Below are 15,164 nucleotides of genomic sequence, written 5' to 3' on the forward strand. Positions count from 1 at the left end.
TTCCCTGACTATCGACCCCTGCTCCCATTCACACATGACCCATGCAGGAAATGATCGTGAACATTTCAGGAATAGACTGCATGTGTGAAAGGGGCTTTAGTGAGAACAGTTTGAGTCTGAACTGCAACATGTTAACATTGTCAGGCCATATTGTTTGCTGCTAGCTAGCCATGGTTAATATCTTTAAAGGCTCCATATACGAGATTCAGAACCACTAGTTGTAGCACCAGAGCGCCAGTCTCTCAGAACAAGGCAACTACTTAGGAGATAAACAACAGAATCAGTTGACTCTTTAGTGACCGATGTAAAGTTATGACTCTAGTTACTCTAGGCGAGCATCCTGGCTATTATTACGTCCTTGGTTGGAATATAAACTTTTATCCTGCAGCCGAGGGCAGCGGCAGCCATCTTGGGTGTGAGGGAGAAGGGGACGGGGTGATCGGTGATCAGCTCGAGAAGAGGCAGTGGAGACCTTTTTAACCAGAGAATGTGGTTTCATAGTTATGTTCGTTATGTTATATTGGATAAACAGGGTGATAGACATGGTGGTCACCATCACTGAAGTTTTTGGCAAAAACTGAGAAAATTGTGGCTGGAAGGTTGTTGATTATAATCTTCATTCTGTGTCCAGAAGGGAAAAATCTAGTTTATTCTAGTAAGAGCCAGTGAGCAAGGCAGTAAACTCTGCTGTCCTGCAGCGGGTCATTGTCTTCCTGCTTCCTGTGATTGTTCTGTGCGCTCACAGTTTGACCCCCTTACTGGTCTGGTTCACCTCGCTGAATCTGTCATGTGTTCCTCAAGTCAAACAGGAAAGAAACTCAGCTTTCACATTTGTGCCTCTTCATTCTGAGCAGAAGGCGAAGAGCTGTGTCAGCTGACGAGGAAATCCGTCCAAATCACACCGCCCCGCTGGGACGACCAGGAGGGGAAATCCGCCCAAAACTTCCTGTCAGGAAGAGAGAGGAGCTCTCACAGTCTCTCTCTCTCTCTCTCTCTTCTCAGACAGTCACAGTGATGAAGGGATTCTATTTTTCTGTCAATATATCCACGTTATTTGAATCATCCAATATCAAAGTTCAGCTCCTGGACAAACTCCAGACCATGAAAAGAAAAAAGTAAGAAAGATGGACAGAAAATTGGTACAATTTAGTAAAAATACAACATGCATTAATCAAGCAATTATACCTTGAATCCAGGGCTATAATAAACCCCAAACTATGTAATGAATCCAGAAAAACCAATATTAAATACCAATATTTCTTGATGTTGTAGTTCTCCAGTTGGTCTGTCAAACAAAGCATTCTTCACAACGATAATGTACTTACTTTAGTTACTTGAATGGAGGACATGTATAATGTGTAGTATTGTTGCGTTTAAAAACTTTAACATTAAAGCAGTGTACACGTGTTGTAGACCTTTCTCTCAGCATTTTACATTTTGACTCAGAAAAGATGTAACTAATAACAGTAGCGCTGGCTAACATTAGCCACGTCCTCGTCGTCCACGCTAGCTCCCTGTCGGGGCTACAACACCTACATCCTGTGTAAGGTCAGTAAAATAATGTTTGTCAAAATCAATGTTTCAATTAGTATTTTATGTTTTGGAGGTTATATTTTGTCTTATTTTTCTCTGGGCCCAATGTTTTTATGTAGCATGCTAGCTTAGCAGAGGTGCTAGCAAGACTAAAGAAGCAGAATAACGCTCTTAGTGTTGGTGTTATCTGTGAATCTAATATATAGAGTTCAGTTTTTATCTATAAGAAGAGAAGGTTATGCATTTTGGATGCTGCAATTTTATATATTGTGTTAATATTAGCGGTGCTGTCGTATCAGATTTCATCAGTTTAGCCTAATAAGTGTAAGTGCAGTAGTAAGTGTACGGGTGTAAGTATTACAAATGTATGATGTGTGTGTGTGTGTGTGTGTGTGTGTGTGTGTGTGTGTGTGTGTGTGTGTGCACAAATACTGTCACAGGCTGCGTATGTCTCTTAGACAGGCACTACTTTCTCTCTTCTCATATTGTTTAATTTAAATGTTTTTAGATTCACGAAGAAGTAAAACTCAGTGTTTCCATAGTAAGGAACAGATTTGATAAAAGTCAGGAAAATAACCTTATTTTTGTGTAGATTAAATGTTATTTCTAACTCTTTTTTTATTTCTTAGTTATTTCATGACTGCAACCCCAAGGTTGGGAACTGCTGGTTAATAGTCCAGACAGTGTGTGTTACTACATGTGTACTCTGCTGTACTGTACTGCTGCCACTGTGACTAAAACAAGTGCTACTGTTACAGCTGCTGCTTTGCTACTAGTAGCACTGTTGCTGTTGTGAGTGGCGTGAGGAGATGACCTCTGCTGGGAGGTTCCTACTTTGCCAGTTTCTGTTGTTGTTTCTTTTTTTCTTTCTCTTCCTAGATTAGAGAGGGAAAGACGTGACGCCAGCAGTCGCTCCAGCCTCTCTGGCTGCTCTCTGCCTCGCGGGACACTGAGCTGAGAGTTCATTTGTTAGTTGTAATTTGTTTGTTAGTTCCAACATAACAGGGATTGTTGGCTTCAGGCTGAAAATGAACAAAGAATACTGCTGATAGTCCTGACTCTGCCTGGACCCACCCTGCAGGTTTTATTTTTTATACTTTAAGTACTTCTGTATATCCAGAGCTTTTGTGTCTATTAACGGAAGGTCACTCTCAGCTTTGCTACACCTATTGCTGCTGCACTAGACGTCTATTGTTGTCTAATAGTTTTGTTTTTCCTGCACGGAGAATGTTATTTGTGTTTTTTCCTGTAGCTAATAGAGCAGCTTGTGTTTAAACTTGAGACTTAGATGTGAACTGATGTGAGGCTGAACACAGTGTCTACTTTTTCTACTGATTTTTTCTGACTGAGGAGGACGCTGGGTTGGTGGATTAATTTTTCCCCTGGATGTGATACTGTGAATCATGCTGCTGCTACATCTGCTGCTGCTCTGCCTGCAAACTTCACTGCATGAACAGGTAACACACCTCCAACTCCGTTACGCTGAGATACCAAATCACCTGCTTACTCTCTGTTGATCTCTAAGTTATTATTATATATATATATAATATTATATTTTTGTCCTTTTCTTTCCTTGTGCCATTTTTGGTCACCAAATGAATGAAAAGTTGTGGATCACTTTAAGCTTTTTGCATAAAATGAACTGCTGTTAGTTGTACACTACTAGTAACAGTCCAAATACAGTCCTGACAAAAACCCTAGAAAAAAAGTTTTTCTAGGAATTCAAGAAATTTGTTAATGTATTTCCTGAAAATTGGGGAACTTGTAAATTCACAAAAACTACAACCTTTTTTTTTTTTTTTTTATCGTGTTGCACAATATTATCTTGAATCATAGAATTTCAGTTGAAATTAAAGTGCATTTGTGCCTCCCACAAGATTCCACGTAGGGACGGGAAAACCATCATCAATTAAGGTGTCTGTGTTTGTATGTGTGTGTCTGTCTATCTCTGTGTGCATGTATGTGTGCGTGTGTGTATGTGCATGTGTATGTTTCTACAAAGTTTGGCCATGTTATGTGAAGTTATGCAGTGGCCACTCACCCTTTTTGACAGAGCTGTTAATCAAGAGCTGTGCAAGTCTGCGCATCTTTTTAAAAGTTATGGCCATTCACGCAATAGGCCATGCCCCCTCTTTGCCGGCTGGCATGAACAGAAACATACACCTTCACACACACACACACACACACATCTTTATCGGATCCTTCCAGATTATTCTGCTCAGACTTCTCTGACAAAATACACTTCTCCAGAACCACAAAATATGTTACACAACCACTTTCACAGGCTGAGCAGTACAAAACATAACTGGAAAACAGCTTTTGTTGCATAAAATTGGTGGAGCGTTCCTTTAACAATTTAACTTAACTTCAGAAATCTGAGCCAAAACGTAATTAAACAGCTGTGGTGGCAATTTCGTGATGAGTTTCAATAGTTGTCTGGGGTCTTAGTTCCAACTCCACAGACACAAACAGAGAACTCTTGAACCTTGTTACCGACCATTAAAATGGTTAAAGACATTATAGCTGGGGTAGGCTGTTTATTTTTGGTGTCATTGGGCAAATTAATCTATAATAACATTTCACCGTATTGAGATTTAAGTGCTTAAGTCCTGCAGAAAAAGTTGCTTGTCCAACATTGGCAACAACCGTCTGCGCTGCAAAGCAACCCAAACAAAGGAAGACAGACTTATCAAAAGCAGAGTGCAAAGAGCAAAGAAGTGTTTTTCGGGCATGGAGAGAACTTTGGGACGATGCTGCAAAATGTTCTAGTAATATCTACAGGTTCTGCAGTGGTTTGTTATGTTGTGTCATAGATGCATCATGAGACCTCTTATAAGACATCCATATGTTGTGTATGTAGATTTATCATGAATGCAGACTTTGAGTGGCTATGATGAGTGATGCTAATAGTTTAGCCTCCTGCTAAATGTAAAGTTAGCCAAAGGCTAGCGGCTGTGGCTAATTTAAGTTCATGTTTATATAATGTTGTATAACAGCATCGGGATCACAGTTATAATAGGAACGATTGAGGCTGCTAACTTACTCTTCCTGTAATATCTAAATTTGCTGTAGTGGTTTGCTGTGGAGGTTTGCCATTAACGCAGGTGAGGAGTTCTGTTGAGGTTGATAGTTTGGCCTCCTGGCTGTAGCTAATTCCAGCTCATGTTTATGTAGCTAACACTAGCTAACTTTAGAGCCTCGGAGAGCTTTACAGAGCCACATGTTTGCAAAGAAAACAGGACAGAGAACTGGCACTGCACAGTGTAACAGCATTGGGATTACAATCACAGTCGGGATGATAGAAGTATTTTCATAGACTGTATAACAAAAGTGGACGAAGCCTCTTAGTCTGAAAAGTGAAGCCAATGTGGAGGTGCCTTAAACCCGCATTCTTTCTTAATGCCAGCAGGGGGCGACTCTGTTGGCTGGCAGAATGAATGGAGGTCTATGTGAAAATTAGCCTTCTTACTTGATCTATGATACTCACACTCCTAATAAGTTTATGGTCTCAGCTGCTATTTTCAAGTCCTCTAAAATACAGCATGATGTTCATTTGGTAGATCGTGATCCCATTTAGAGGAAAATAGATAATAAAGCAGGGTATGATTTTGGGCGTGACTACCTTACGACTAACCAATCAGAGTGAATAGGACGCCACCTCTGGCTCCAAAAAACCAAGATGACGATGGCCATGAAGCCGAGATGGCCATGCGGATACTCAAAGCCAAACTCGACGCATCAAGACAACAGTCTTGGGTGACATCACTGTGGCTACATCCACTTTTAATGTACAGTCTATGGGCATTTTCGTACGTGTATGAAGCTCTGTATGGTGCAAGAGCTGCAGGAGGAGAGCTGCATTTTTCAAATTATTTTTTTCCTTTTACAGATTTCTGCCAACCCCAGCTGTAATGGAGTATTTAATGTTAAATGCTTTTGTGATATCTAGAGCCAAATAATAGCTGTGGTTCCTTAAGTCTCATAATCAAATGAATACCAAATTGTGAAATTTTTAGCGTTGGCTGAAATTTTTAATTACTCAGCAACTATCTTCATTATCATTCCATTTTCATGCCTTTCCCGGATATCTGCCACCTCCAGCGTTAAAGGGTGTCTTTAGACAATAGACAATAGATATAGACAATAACATGAAGCCTGATGCAGCGGCTAGTTTTCCCTTGTTCACACCTGCTCATGGATTTCATACCACCCTCCAAACGTTCCTTGTATTTGTAAAACACACACAGATCTGACTCAGAGTCAGCCTCTTAGCCTTTCATTAAGCGCAGGTTGCCGGCCAAGCTGAACAACTTAATAATGTCATGATATAAATAATATTCTTCCCTTTCTGTTCAAGACACATAGTATCTTCTGCCATTTTTAAAGGGAAAATCCACAATAAAAATAAAATTAACATTGTGTTATCTAGCTGATTCTGGGTAGAAAATGTATCTCCAAAAATCTGAAATAATCAGAGCATCAAGATTCAAACTGATGACAACATCAGATTTATGCCTACAGTTTTCACTTACTTGTACTTTGAGTACTTCCATTTTATACTATGTCTAATAAGTTACTTTCAAATTATTCCTGCAATATATGTGATTAACTATTAAAACATGCTGCATTTTTATACATAAAACTCTCCATCAGTATACAAAGAGGTTCAACCAGCTGCAACATGAAAATACTACAACACATGAATGCATCACTATCCAATAATCTGATGTGTATATGATAATAAAGCACTTTGAACCACTGGCTTTATCAATGAAGTGACGTCACTATTATGACTTCTGCTGTTACTGCCATTTTTCTATTAATTAAACCTTTCCTGAAAATGTCTTCCAGTCTATTTGAATGTCGACTTCATGTTTGAATACGTACATGGAAATTCTTTAGTGTCATATATTTACTCGCTTTTGTTTTGTTTATTCTTATCTCAGTAACATATATTACCATATATTCAGTAATACAGTTACTGCCTCTGGTACTATTCCTATTACCACCTCCAGTCATGCCACTGCTACTGACGCCAGTGGTGGCACTATTGATTAAGGCTTTAGTAGAAGCTGTTGCTTATTAAAACAGGGCTGTACTGATTCCAACAGCACCATCTGAAGTGCAGGTTTCTGTTTCTGCTTATAGAGAGAGAAGTGTTGAGATATGTGGAGAGACAGAAGTATCAGACTACTATTGGTTGTCCAGTCACACTGTAAACGTCTTCTTCTCCCTCAGACTGCTCCTCCTGGTCGGTGTGATGTCCCACAGAGGGAGGATATGTACAGCTCCTGCACTTCTTGTGCCGCCGTTGCCACCAGCAGCTGCCCCCACAGCTTTACTAGCACGGGCACGACCAACTGCAGGTGTGTATGTACCAGGTTACACACCCACAGTTCTACAAAGCAGTGTGTGATTGTTTTCACCACTAATACATTCATAAACTTTAGCTTTGTGACTGTCATAAATGTAGTTAACTCTACAGTTACATTAGGTATAGTGGCGAAACTTTCAGCTGTGTTCAATGAACAACTCAAACAACTGTAGCTTGTAAATAGCTCAACACAAATAATATTACAGGGGATTTCTCCAAATTCAACACAATATGCCACTTTTAATGACTACTGTAGTCTTAACAAGCATCTTTAGTACTTAGTAGAGCACCCTTTTGCTGTTATGACCTGCTGCACTGATGCACAGCCAGACACCAGGTTCTGACAGCGTTCCTGAGGAATCTGAGCCTGTTCCTCATGAGGAACAGCCTCCAGCTCTCTGATATTCTTGGGTTTGCTCGCTGCAACCACCTTCTTCAAATCCCACCAGAGATTTTCTATGGGATTCAAGTCAGGTGACTGTGATGGTATCTCCCAGGCCTTTGCTGAAGCCAAGTCTCGTTGGACTTTGGGGTATGTTTGGGATCATTGTCCTGTTGGAAGGTCCAATGACAAACAAGCTTCAGCTTCCTCACAGATGGCACAATGTTCTCCTGATACTTGATTGAATCCATCTTGCCCTCCAAACGCTGCAGGTTTCCAGTGCCAGAAGAAGCAAAGCAGCCCCAGAGCGTCACTGAGCCACAGCCATGCTTCACTGTAGGCAGGGTGTTCTTTCAGTGTATACCTCATTCTTCCTCCTCCAGACGCTGATCCATAGACCTGAAAAGTTCCACTTTTGTTTGATCGCTCCAAAGAAACTTCTATGGCTTATTTATATTGTTTTGAGCATATTGGAGGCAACTTGTCGTGTTCTTTTGGGTCAGTAGTGGTGAACGTCTTGGATTTCAGGCATGGAGGCCTTCAGTATTTAGTCTGTGCCTTACTGTAGAAACTGAAACCTCAGTACCTGCTGCCATCAAGTCTTGCTGGAGGTCCTTTGCACTGACTCAGAGGTTTTTGGCCACCTGCCTCCTCAGAAATCTGGTGGCAGTCGTTGATAGTTTCCTCTTTGTGCCTCATCCAGGTAGTGTAGCCAGTGTTCCTTTAGCTTTGGACTTGTGAACTTTGCTTCCAACAGTATCTCAAGGAACATTTGGTGCCTTTGCTCTTTTTGTATCCTTTTTCTTGTTTGTGTGAAGCAATGATGTTTGAACTTTTTGGACAGTTCTCTTTACTCACCATATTTCTAACTTGCATCCAAATGTCACCGTGAACAAACCCTGAGCTAGTCCAGGTATTTGATGTGTTCTATTTTAAATACAGCTGATGTAACTAATGAGGCTCTTGCTTAGTTGCATCAGATGTGCTTGAGACAAAACACCTGATCTGCAAATTATTGTTCTTATGAGGGATTCTACTAGTAGTAGTGTTAGCGGTAGCAGTAGCAGTAGTAGTAATAGTAGCAGTAATGCTAGTAGTAGCAGTAGTATTATGTGGTGTGAATGAAGCAGTGTGTTGACCTCATGTTCTCTGTGTGTTGCAGTTATGTGGTGCAGATTGGTGGCAGGGACACAGAGATGGATGGATGTCGGCACATCTGTGTGAAGAGGTACATGCAGCCAGTATGCTGCCCACAGCACTGGGGACCTCTGTGCCTCCGTAAGATACACACACACACACACACACACACACACACACACACACACACACTCCTACAGATACAGTAATGCTGTACTCAATGTTAAATGCCCTTGTGATTTATGGAGGGAAATAAAAGCTGTAACAATGTGAGTTTCATAAACAAGTGAAAACCTAATTGGGAAATTTAACCACTTTTTTGCGTTGATTGAAATGTAAGATTACTTGGCAACTATTCTGATTATCGGTTTGTCATTAAAGTAACTGGAAATTAAACTAAAATTCAGCTCATCAAATGTGACAATTTGCTGCTCTTCTCTCTTGAATATGATAATAAATTAACTATATTGGGCTATAGACCCAAAGGTATAAAACATTTGAAGACCTTGAGCTCTGGGAAGCACAGATTAAGTGATTAATCCATTCATCAAGAAAATACTTAATAGATTAATCAATAATGATTAGCTGCTGCTCTGAAATGTACGAGGCATGAATTCTCTCATTTTATATGGATTTTTTTTACAATTTCCTTTTTGTAAATTTCAGAAACAACAGATATAAAAATTCACATGTACAATATAAAAAACACACACTTTACAGTTTTAAACGGCCACTTAATAACAAGGCAGGACTGTTTTCTGTAGTTCTGATTGGTTGTTTCATTGGTTGTAATTTTACATCAAATTTTATGTCTGAAAAAACAGTTTTTTTCGTTAATTGTAACTTTCAGTCGGCTTATTTTAATTCATTGTGCTGTCACTTGTGTTTGTGAAGTAAGTGATGACGTCCTGTTAATATATGATAGCTTGTACAGTTTGAGTGTTTCTGGAGCTGTGGACCTGAAGACTTGGATCAGTGCTGCTCTGTGCTGTGATTTTGGTATTGTGGCTGAAGTTGGGACTGTTTGGAGCTGTTAAGCAGCACATTTCCACTATGTGACTGCTGCTCGGACATCTAGAAACCAACCAGTCAGAATACATCATGAATTTGTCATGGCACAGGCAGTGTTGAACCAGTTATTTGTTGTTACCTTTAGGTGAATTAATTGTCAGTGAGCCTGACAGCTGTACCAGCTACTAACAGAACACAGCATATAAGTGATCCAAAATGCTTCAGGGATGAAGGTTATTATTCATTGTCATCGCAGTCACAGCAAAACAGCCCCCCTCTATATCTGCAGCACTTTCTTACATTTGTGTTTCCTTCCTCCTGACATCTGTCCTCTAACCAATCAGAAGGACAAATGCAATAAGATAACCAAATGGAAAATGGAATCCCACTTATCATTTCTAATCACCAATCTCCCCTTTTGCCTGTTCGCCTGTCTGTCTGTCTGTCTGTAGCCTGCCCCAGCTGGTCAGGGAAGACCTGTAACTTCCACGGAACCTGTGTGGGCGGAGACCTCGGCAACGGGACCTGCGTCTGTGATGTCAGTATCCTGTCTGTCTGTCTGTCTGTCTGTCTGTCTGTCTGTCTGTCTCTCTCTCTCTCTGTGACTGCCCTCCATATTTGTCTAAGAGTTCATAGGTCAGTATTGTTCATGTATTTTTAGGGCACTGTGCCCTATTAAACAATTCAACACTGACATTAATGATACTCAAGTCTCACTAGTTTGACTGCATTTTGGTGTGTAATTGATTTGTTTTTGTGTTTGGGGGAGGAGGGACACTGGGGAAGTTGTTAGATTGGATTGATGGGCTTTTTTTTTTTTTGCTGTTTTGTCTCATTTAGATTTTTGATGATGTGGTGATACTGCTAAATAAACATTACAATTCATTAAAAACAGCCCCTTTTCTCTCTTTAGGACGGCTTCTCTGGCTTTGCCTGTCAGGAGTGTAAGAATGAAAACCGTTTTGGAGAGAATTGTGATAAAGGTAGGCTCTGTGGCTTCTTACCCCTCTGTTAAAGATGTGGTCATGAGAGTCTCAGTCAAAAGGAAAAACTACTGAAACCAAAAGAAATCTCCTAGTTGGAAGACTACGGCTACAAGAACGCCCCACAGCTGTTTGTAAAACGTCACTCTGTCTGTCTGCGCAGAGTGTGACTGCGCGCATGGAGTGTGTAACAAAGGTCCAGAGGGTGATGGGCAGTGTCTGTGCCAGCCTCCGTACACTGGGAAACGCTGTGACCAAGGTAAGACCATGACACCCTGGATTTTACTATGAGATTACATGAGACATATTGAACTATATCAGACCATAGCATTGCAAATTATTTAAAAAAAAGTGTCATTAGTGAATTCTCAGTCAAAGTTGGTAACATCTTACCTCAGGTGAAGCTCTAGAGGTTGGGAGGACACAATGAATTCATGGCTTGTTTGGTCAAAAAGAGAGAGAGAGAAAAAAAAGAAAAGAACTAGTTGAATGCTTTTTCCTGCATGTACATCAACCTAGCAAAAAATGCATCATGCTGAAATTTCCAACATAACACAGGTAGTCAAACCAAATACTCATGAAATTATTACTGATTTTGAAGTAGTGTTTTGCTAGTGTTTGCAGTAGCTGCAGGTCTTCCTGTTAGGCTGCACATGTTAAGCTTCACCAATTAGAAGGTCAGTTGAAACTGAGACAAAAATGGCGCTTGTTGCTGTTTTGTGAGCTCCCAGTCACAACTGAAGCAGAGTAGATGACTTGATAATCGATAATTGGAGAATAAGTAAACAAAACTAACACAAATCTTATTCATGTCTGGTACACCACTCAAATAGTTTTCTTGTTGTCATGAATTGGGTGTCAGGAAAACACAAGGTGACACATATTAAGATGATGCATTTATTGCTCCAGTCGGTTTTTACTCTCTGTCGGTATGATGTTTAATTGTTGCCCACATTGAGCTGCTGTTGTGTCTGTTGTTGGCAGTGGGTACCGGGTGCAGTAGCTGCAGCCCCTACTCATACTGTAAAGGAGAGGGAGACGCCTCCAGCTGTGAATGCATGCCTGGACACAGGAGGACACCAGAGGGCAAATGCGCAAGTAAACGCAGAGCTCAACAGTCACGTCAGATTCCTCTGTTTGATTTTATCCACACTGTTATTTTAAACTGTTGTTATTTTAGCCTGTCGGTCCATCGGTTCAATTTGTGTTAGCATGCTAGTATTAGCATTCACCTCAAAGCTGAGCAAAGGCTGCCAAAGTTCCATTTAGCCTGCTGAGGCCCAGATCAAAATGAGAACCAGGTCTTTGCTCCCTAGAACAAGACCTAGACAAGGACTAGGGTCGGAAATAGACCCAGGTCTAGTTACATGTCTCACGTTTGGTCTCCAGATCTCAAATCAAGGCCAGAACAAGACCTTGACCCAGAATGAATCAGAACTAGGGCACAAACAGGACTAGCTCTAGAGTTAACTCTTGTTCTTGTTTTTATTTCTGTGGAAGTTTTGTGAATGTTTGTTTCCGTTTTGAATCTCATCTGGACTTAGTTCTATTTTCGTGTTCCCGTTAAGGCATTTGCTCAGCGAGGGACTGCGACGTCAACGCCCAGTGCTCCTCACAGGGGTCAAAGGTCAGCTGTGCCTGTAAGCCCGACTACCAGGGAGACGGCAGGATCTGTGTACCCAAAAACCCTTGCTCCGAGAACAACGGAGGGTGCCCCATCAACTCTACCGTCTGTGTCTTCAAAGGTCCCAACAAGGTTAGGACGCCTCCAGAACCAGGATTAGAACCAGGATTAGAACCAGGATTAGAACCAGGATTAGAACAAGGCTCGTCCTTGACTAGAATAAGGCAACAGTGTTTAACCCTCACGGTGTCTCTGTCTGTCTCTCAGTCCAGCTGCGAGTGCATGTTCGGCATGTCCCCTATAGGTGGCGACGCTCAGTTTGGTTGTAAGCTGGTCTCTGCCTGCTCAGCGGACACATGTGACCCCACAGCTGTCTGTCAAACTGAACTGGACGGACAACCCAGGTCAGACACACAAACACTTTGTTTCTGCCGGTCTGTTGCTCTCCAGAACTATAGCTGGATCCAAGTCTAGACACAAGACTAGAGCTAGAACCACAAAAAGATGAACACGAGAAACATTTCTAGACCAGAACCAGATGCAACTACATCCAGGATAAAGTCCAAGAACCAGTGTAGAATCAGGTTCTAGAAACACAACAAGTACCAGGTTTCTCTCTGTCTCTCTGTTGCTCTGTACAACTAGAACAAGCACCAGGCCAAAATAATAGAACCTGGTCTTGAGTAATACCTAAAGTCAAGTCTCTGTTCCTGGCTATCTTTTACTTTACAGGTCTAGAACAAGGACATGAACCAGAACTAAGATCAGGTCTCTCTCACTCACTCTCTACTGATAGATCTAGAACCAGGACTAGAACCAGAATTATAATTTTTTTCGTCCTGTCTCTGTCTCTCTATTGATGACTAAAACTAGAACCAGGACCAGGATTATGACTAGAACCAGTTCTTTGCTCATTCAAACTAAAACTATTAAGGGTTATTTTGCTGTCAAGATATAGATCCAGGAGCAGGGCCATAACTAGAACTCCAAAATTAAATTGGAGGCAGACAAGGATTAGAACAAGTTTTAGTGTGTTTTTTGTTTTTAGAACTAGAACCAGGACTAAAACCAGACATATATTCATGTTTCTTTTGCTCTGTAAAACCTCTTTAAAACTAGGACAAGCCCCAGGAGAACCAGAACCAGGTCTTTTATCCCTAAAAATGTCACAGATTCTCTTTTTCTATCCCTGGTTTGCTCTGTAGATCTTGAACTAGGACAAGGATCAAAACTAGAACCAAGTCTAAAATAAGAACTACAACTAGAACAGGCTTTCTTTGTTCATCTAACTCTGTTACTCTCCAGAACTAAAACCTGAACTAGAACCAAGTCTAAACTAATATTAGAAGCAAAGCTGGTCTTTTCTATCTATTTATTTGTTTGTATCTAGGATTAGAGCTAAAACCATAAACTGGTCTAAAATAAAAAGTAAACCCTTAAAGGATGACTCCGTCTGAACCTGGACTAGCACCGAAATCAGTTCTAGATCAAGGACAAGTGCTAAAGCAGCTGATGTCAGATACTGTTTTTCTTCTTTGGCTCTTTCTTAGTTTGTGTGAATGTGTGTGTATTGTTGTGTCATTAGTTCCCCCCCTCTCTCAGGTGTGTGTGTGGCGCGGGTCAGATTGGTGATGGCAGGCGTTGCTATGGTAACCTGATGGAGCGGATGATAGAGCTGGACAGGAGTGGAAGCCAAAGAGAAAATCTGACCGGCACCGTCGCCCTGTTCGGTAAAAGAAGTACACTGTAACATGATGCTTGTTATACTATAGCATGTTTTACTATTCAGCACTACACTATGTCAGTGGTCACTCAGAAATTAAATTTGATTCTTCAAGTTGGTGATATAATTCAACACCAATTATTTTTCTGTCTGGGTTTTATTTTGAAAAGTACAATTGTGAAAAGTGCAAAAACTGAATATTCACTAAATAAACGATAATGCAAGGTTATCCTGAGTCTCCTACAAGATGAAAAATTGACCATTTTTATAAAATAAGTGGCATGTTGGTATGTTATATCTTTGCTCTGACCTTTGGTATATGTGTGTTTCAGGGAAAGGCTGTTCACTGCTGCTGAGTCACAATGGACCCTTCACAGCGTTTATCCCCCTGCTGAAAACACCTCTGACTGTAGGTCGCCTGCCTGTCTGTAGATAGCTACTCGACTGAACCATTTCATAGTTCTCTTTTAATGATGTTCCTCAGCACAGAAGCACCCTAGTCTCCCCGACACTGTAACATACCATAGATTTATTCAATTAGCATTTCAGTCATTTTGGTGAATGGCTTTAGAGATGTGTGAATCAGGGCTGTTTCAAATTCAGCACAGTTGGGGACAAAACCATCACTATAGTTGGAAAAATGATCCCAAACAGATCTAGAATATGAAAGCGAACAAATTTTAAAGTGCTGAACGTCTCATCAGGTTTCTATAAAGTTTTCTTCAGCCTCAGCTGGCAGTGAAACCGTGGGATTAGATGTGTCTTACTTAAATGCACCCTGGGAGTTGTGGTTATTCTCTCTCCTTCGATTTTAAGTGCACAGGCTGATAGTGACCTTTTTTTTGTAACCAAAGAAACAGATATTTTTTTTAACACTGTTGTACTGATTATTCAATTGCAAATTTCATTTCCATCCAAGCTTCAAAGAGCTCCAACTGTGAGTCACCTAATGTTGTCAATGAGGAAATTAACCACGCTGTGAGTGCAGAAACCGTGGTCGCTCAAAATAACCTCTCCCATCTCACTACTCTGTTGTTTTGTCTGAGGAGTTGCTTCCTCATGCTGCAGAAGCGTGGGGAAGATGTGCATCAACTTACTATGTACCATAATTGCTAGACTGGCAGCTAGTAAAACATCAGCAGATAAAACAATGAATGTCAGATGGTAACATATAGAAATTACACACATGCACACATTTCTCAGCCTAAAAACAGAGACGACTGGTGGCAGATGGTCAGTACAAGCTCAAAGAAACAAGAGTGTGACGCCTCACACACGCACACACACACACACACACACACACACACACACACACACATATATATATTCAAAGAAAGACTTGATGTTTAGAAAAATTCAAAACAGTAAAATTGTAAAAACAACGTGCAGACTGTAAA

At 40.8% G+C, this 15,164-nt stretch overlaps 1 protein-coding gene across 1 annotated transcript in view; it reads left to right on the forward strand.

Annotated features, from left to right (window-relative positions):
* Positions 1-2,481: 2,481 nt before the first annotated feature.
* Positions 2,482-15,164, forward strand: part of stab1 (stabilin 1) — a 101,497-nt gene continuing 88,814 nt past the window's right edge. The window contains exons 1-12 of the mRNA XM_070837451.1: positions 2,482-2,614; positions 2,887-2,990; positions 6,772-6,899; positions 8,452-8,567; positions 9,890-9,975; positions 10,351-10,420; positions 10,584-10,679; positions 11,405-11,518; positions 11,989-12,176; positions 12,312-12,448; positions 13,647-13,774; positions 14,100-14,176. Coding sequence (XP_070693552.1) covers positions 2,937-2,990; positions 6,772-6,899; positions 8,452-8,567; positions 9,890-9,975; positions 10,351-10,420; positions 10,584-10,679; positions 11,405-11,518; positions 11,989-12,176; positions 12,312-12,448; positions 13,647-13,774; positions 14,100-14,176 — 1,194 coding nt within the window. The 5' untranslated portion in view covers positions 2,482-2,614; positions 2,887-2,936. The remainder of the gene's footprint in view (positions 2,615-2,886; positions 2,991-6,771; positions 6,900-8,451; positions 8,568-9,889; positions 9,976-10,350; positions 10,421-10,583; positions 10,680-11,404; positions 11,519-11,988; positions 12,177-12,311; positions 12,449-13,646; positions 13,775-14,099; positions 14,177-15,164) is intronic.

The sequence above is a fragment of the Pempheris klunzingeri genome, chromosome 2, assembly GCF_042242105.1.
Source record: "Pempheris klunzingeri isolate RE-2024b chromosome 2, fPemKlu1.hap1, whole genome shotgun sequence".
Lineage (NCBI taxonomy): Eukaryota > Metazoa > Chordata > Actinopteri > Acropomatiformes > Pempheridae > Pempheris > Pempheris klunzingeri.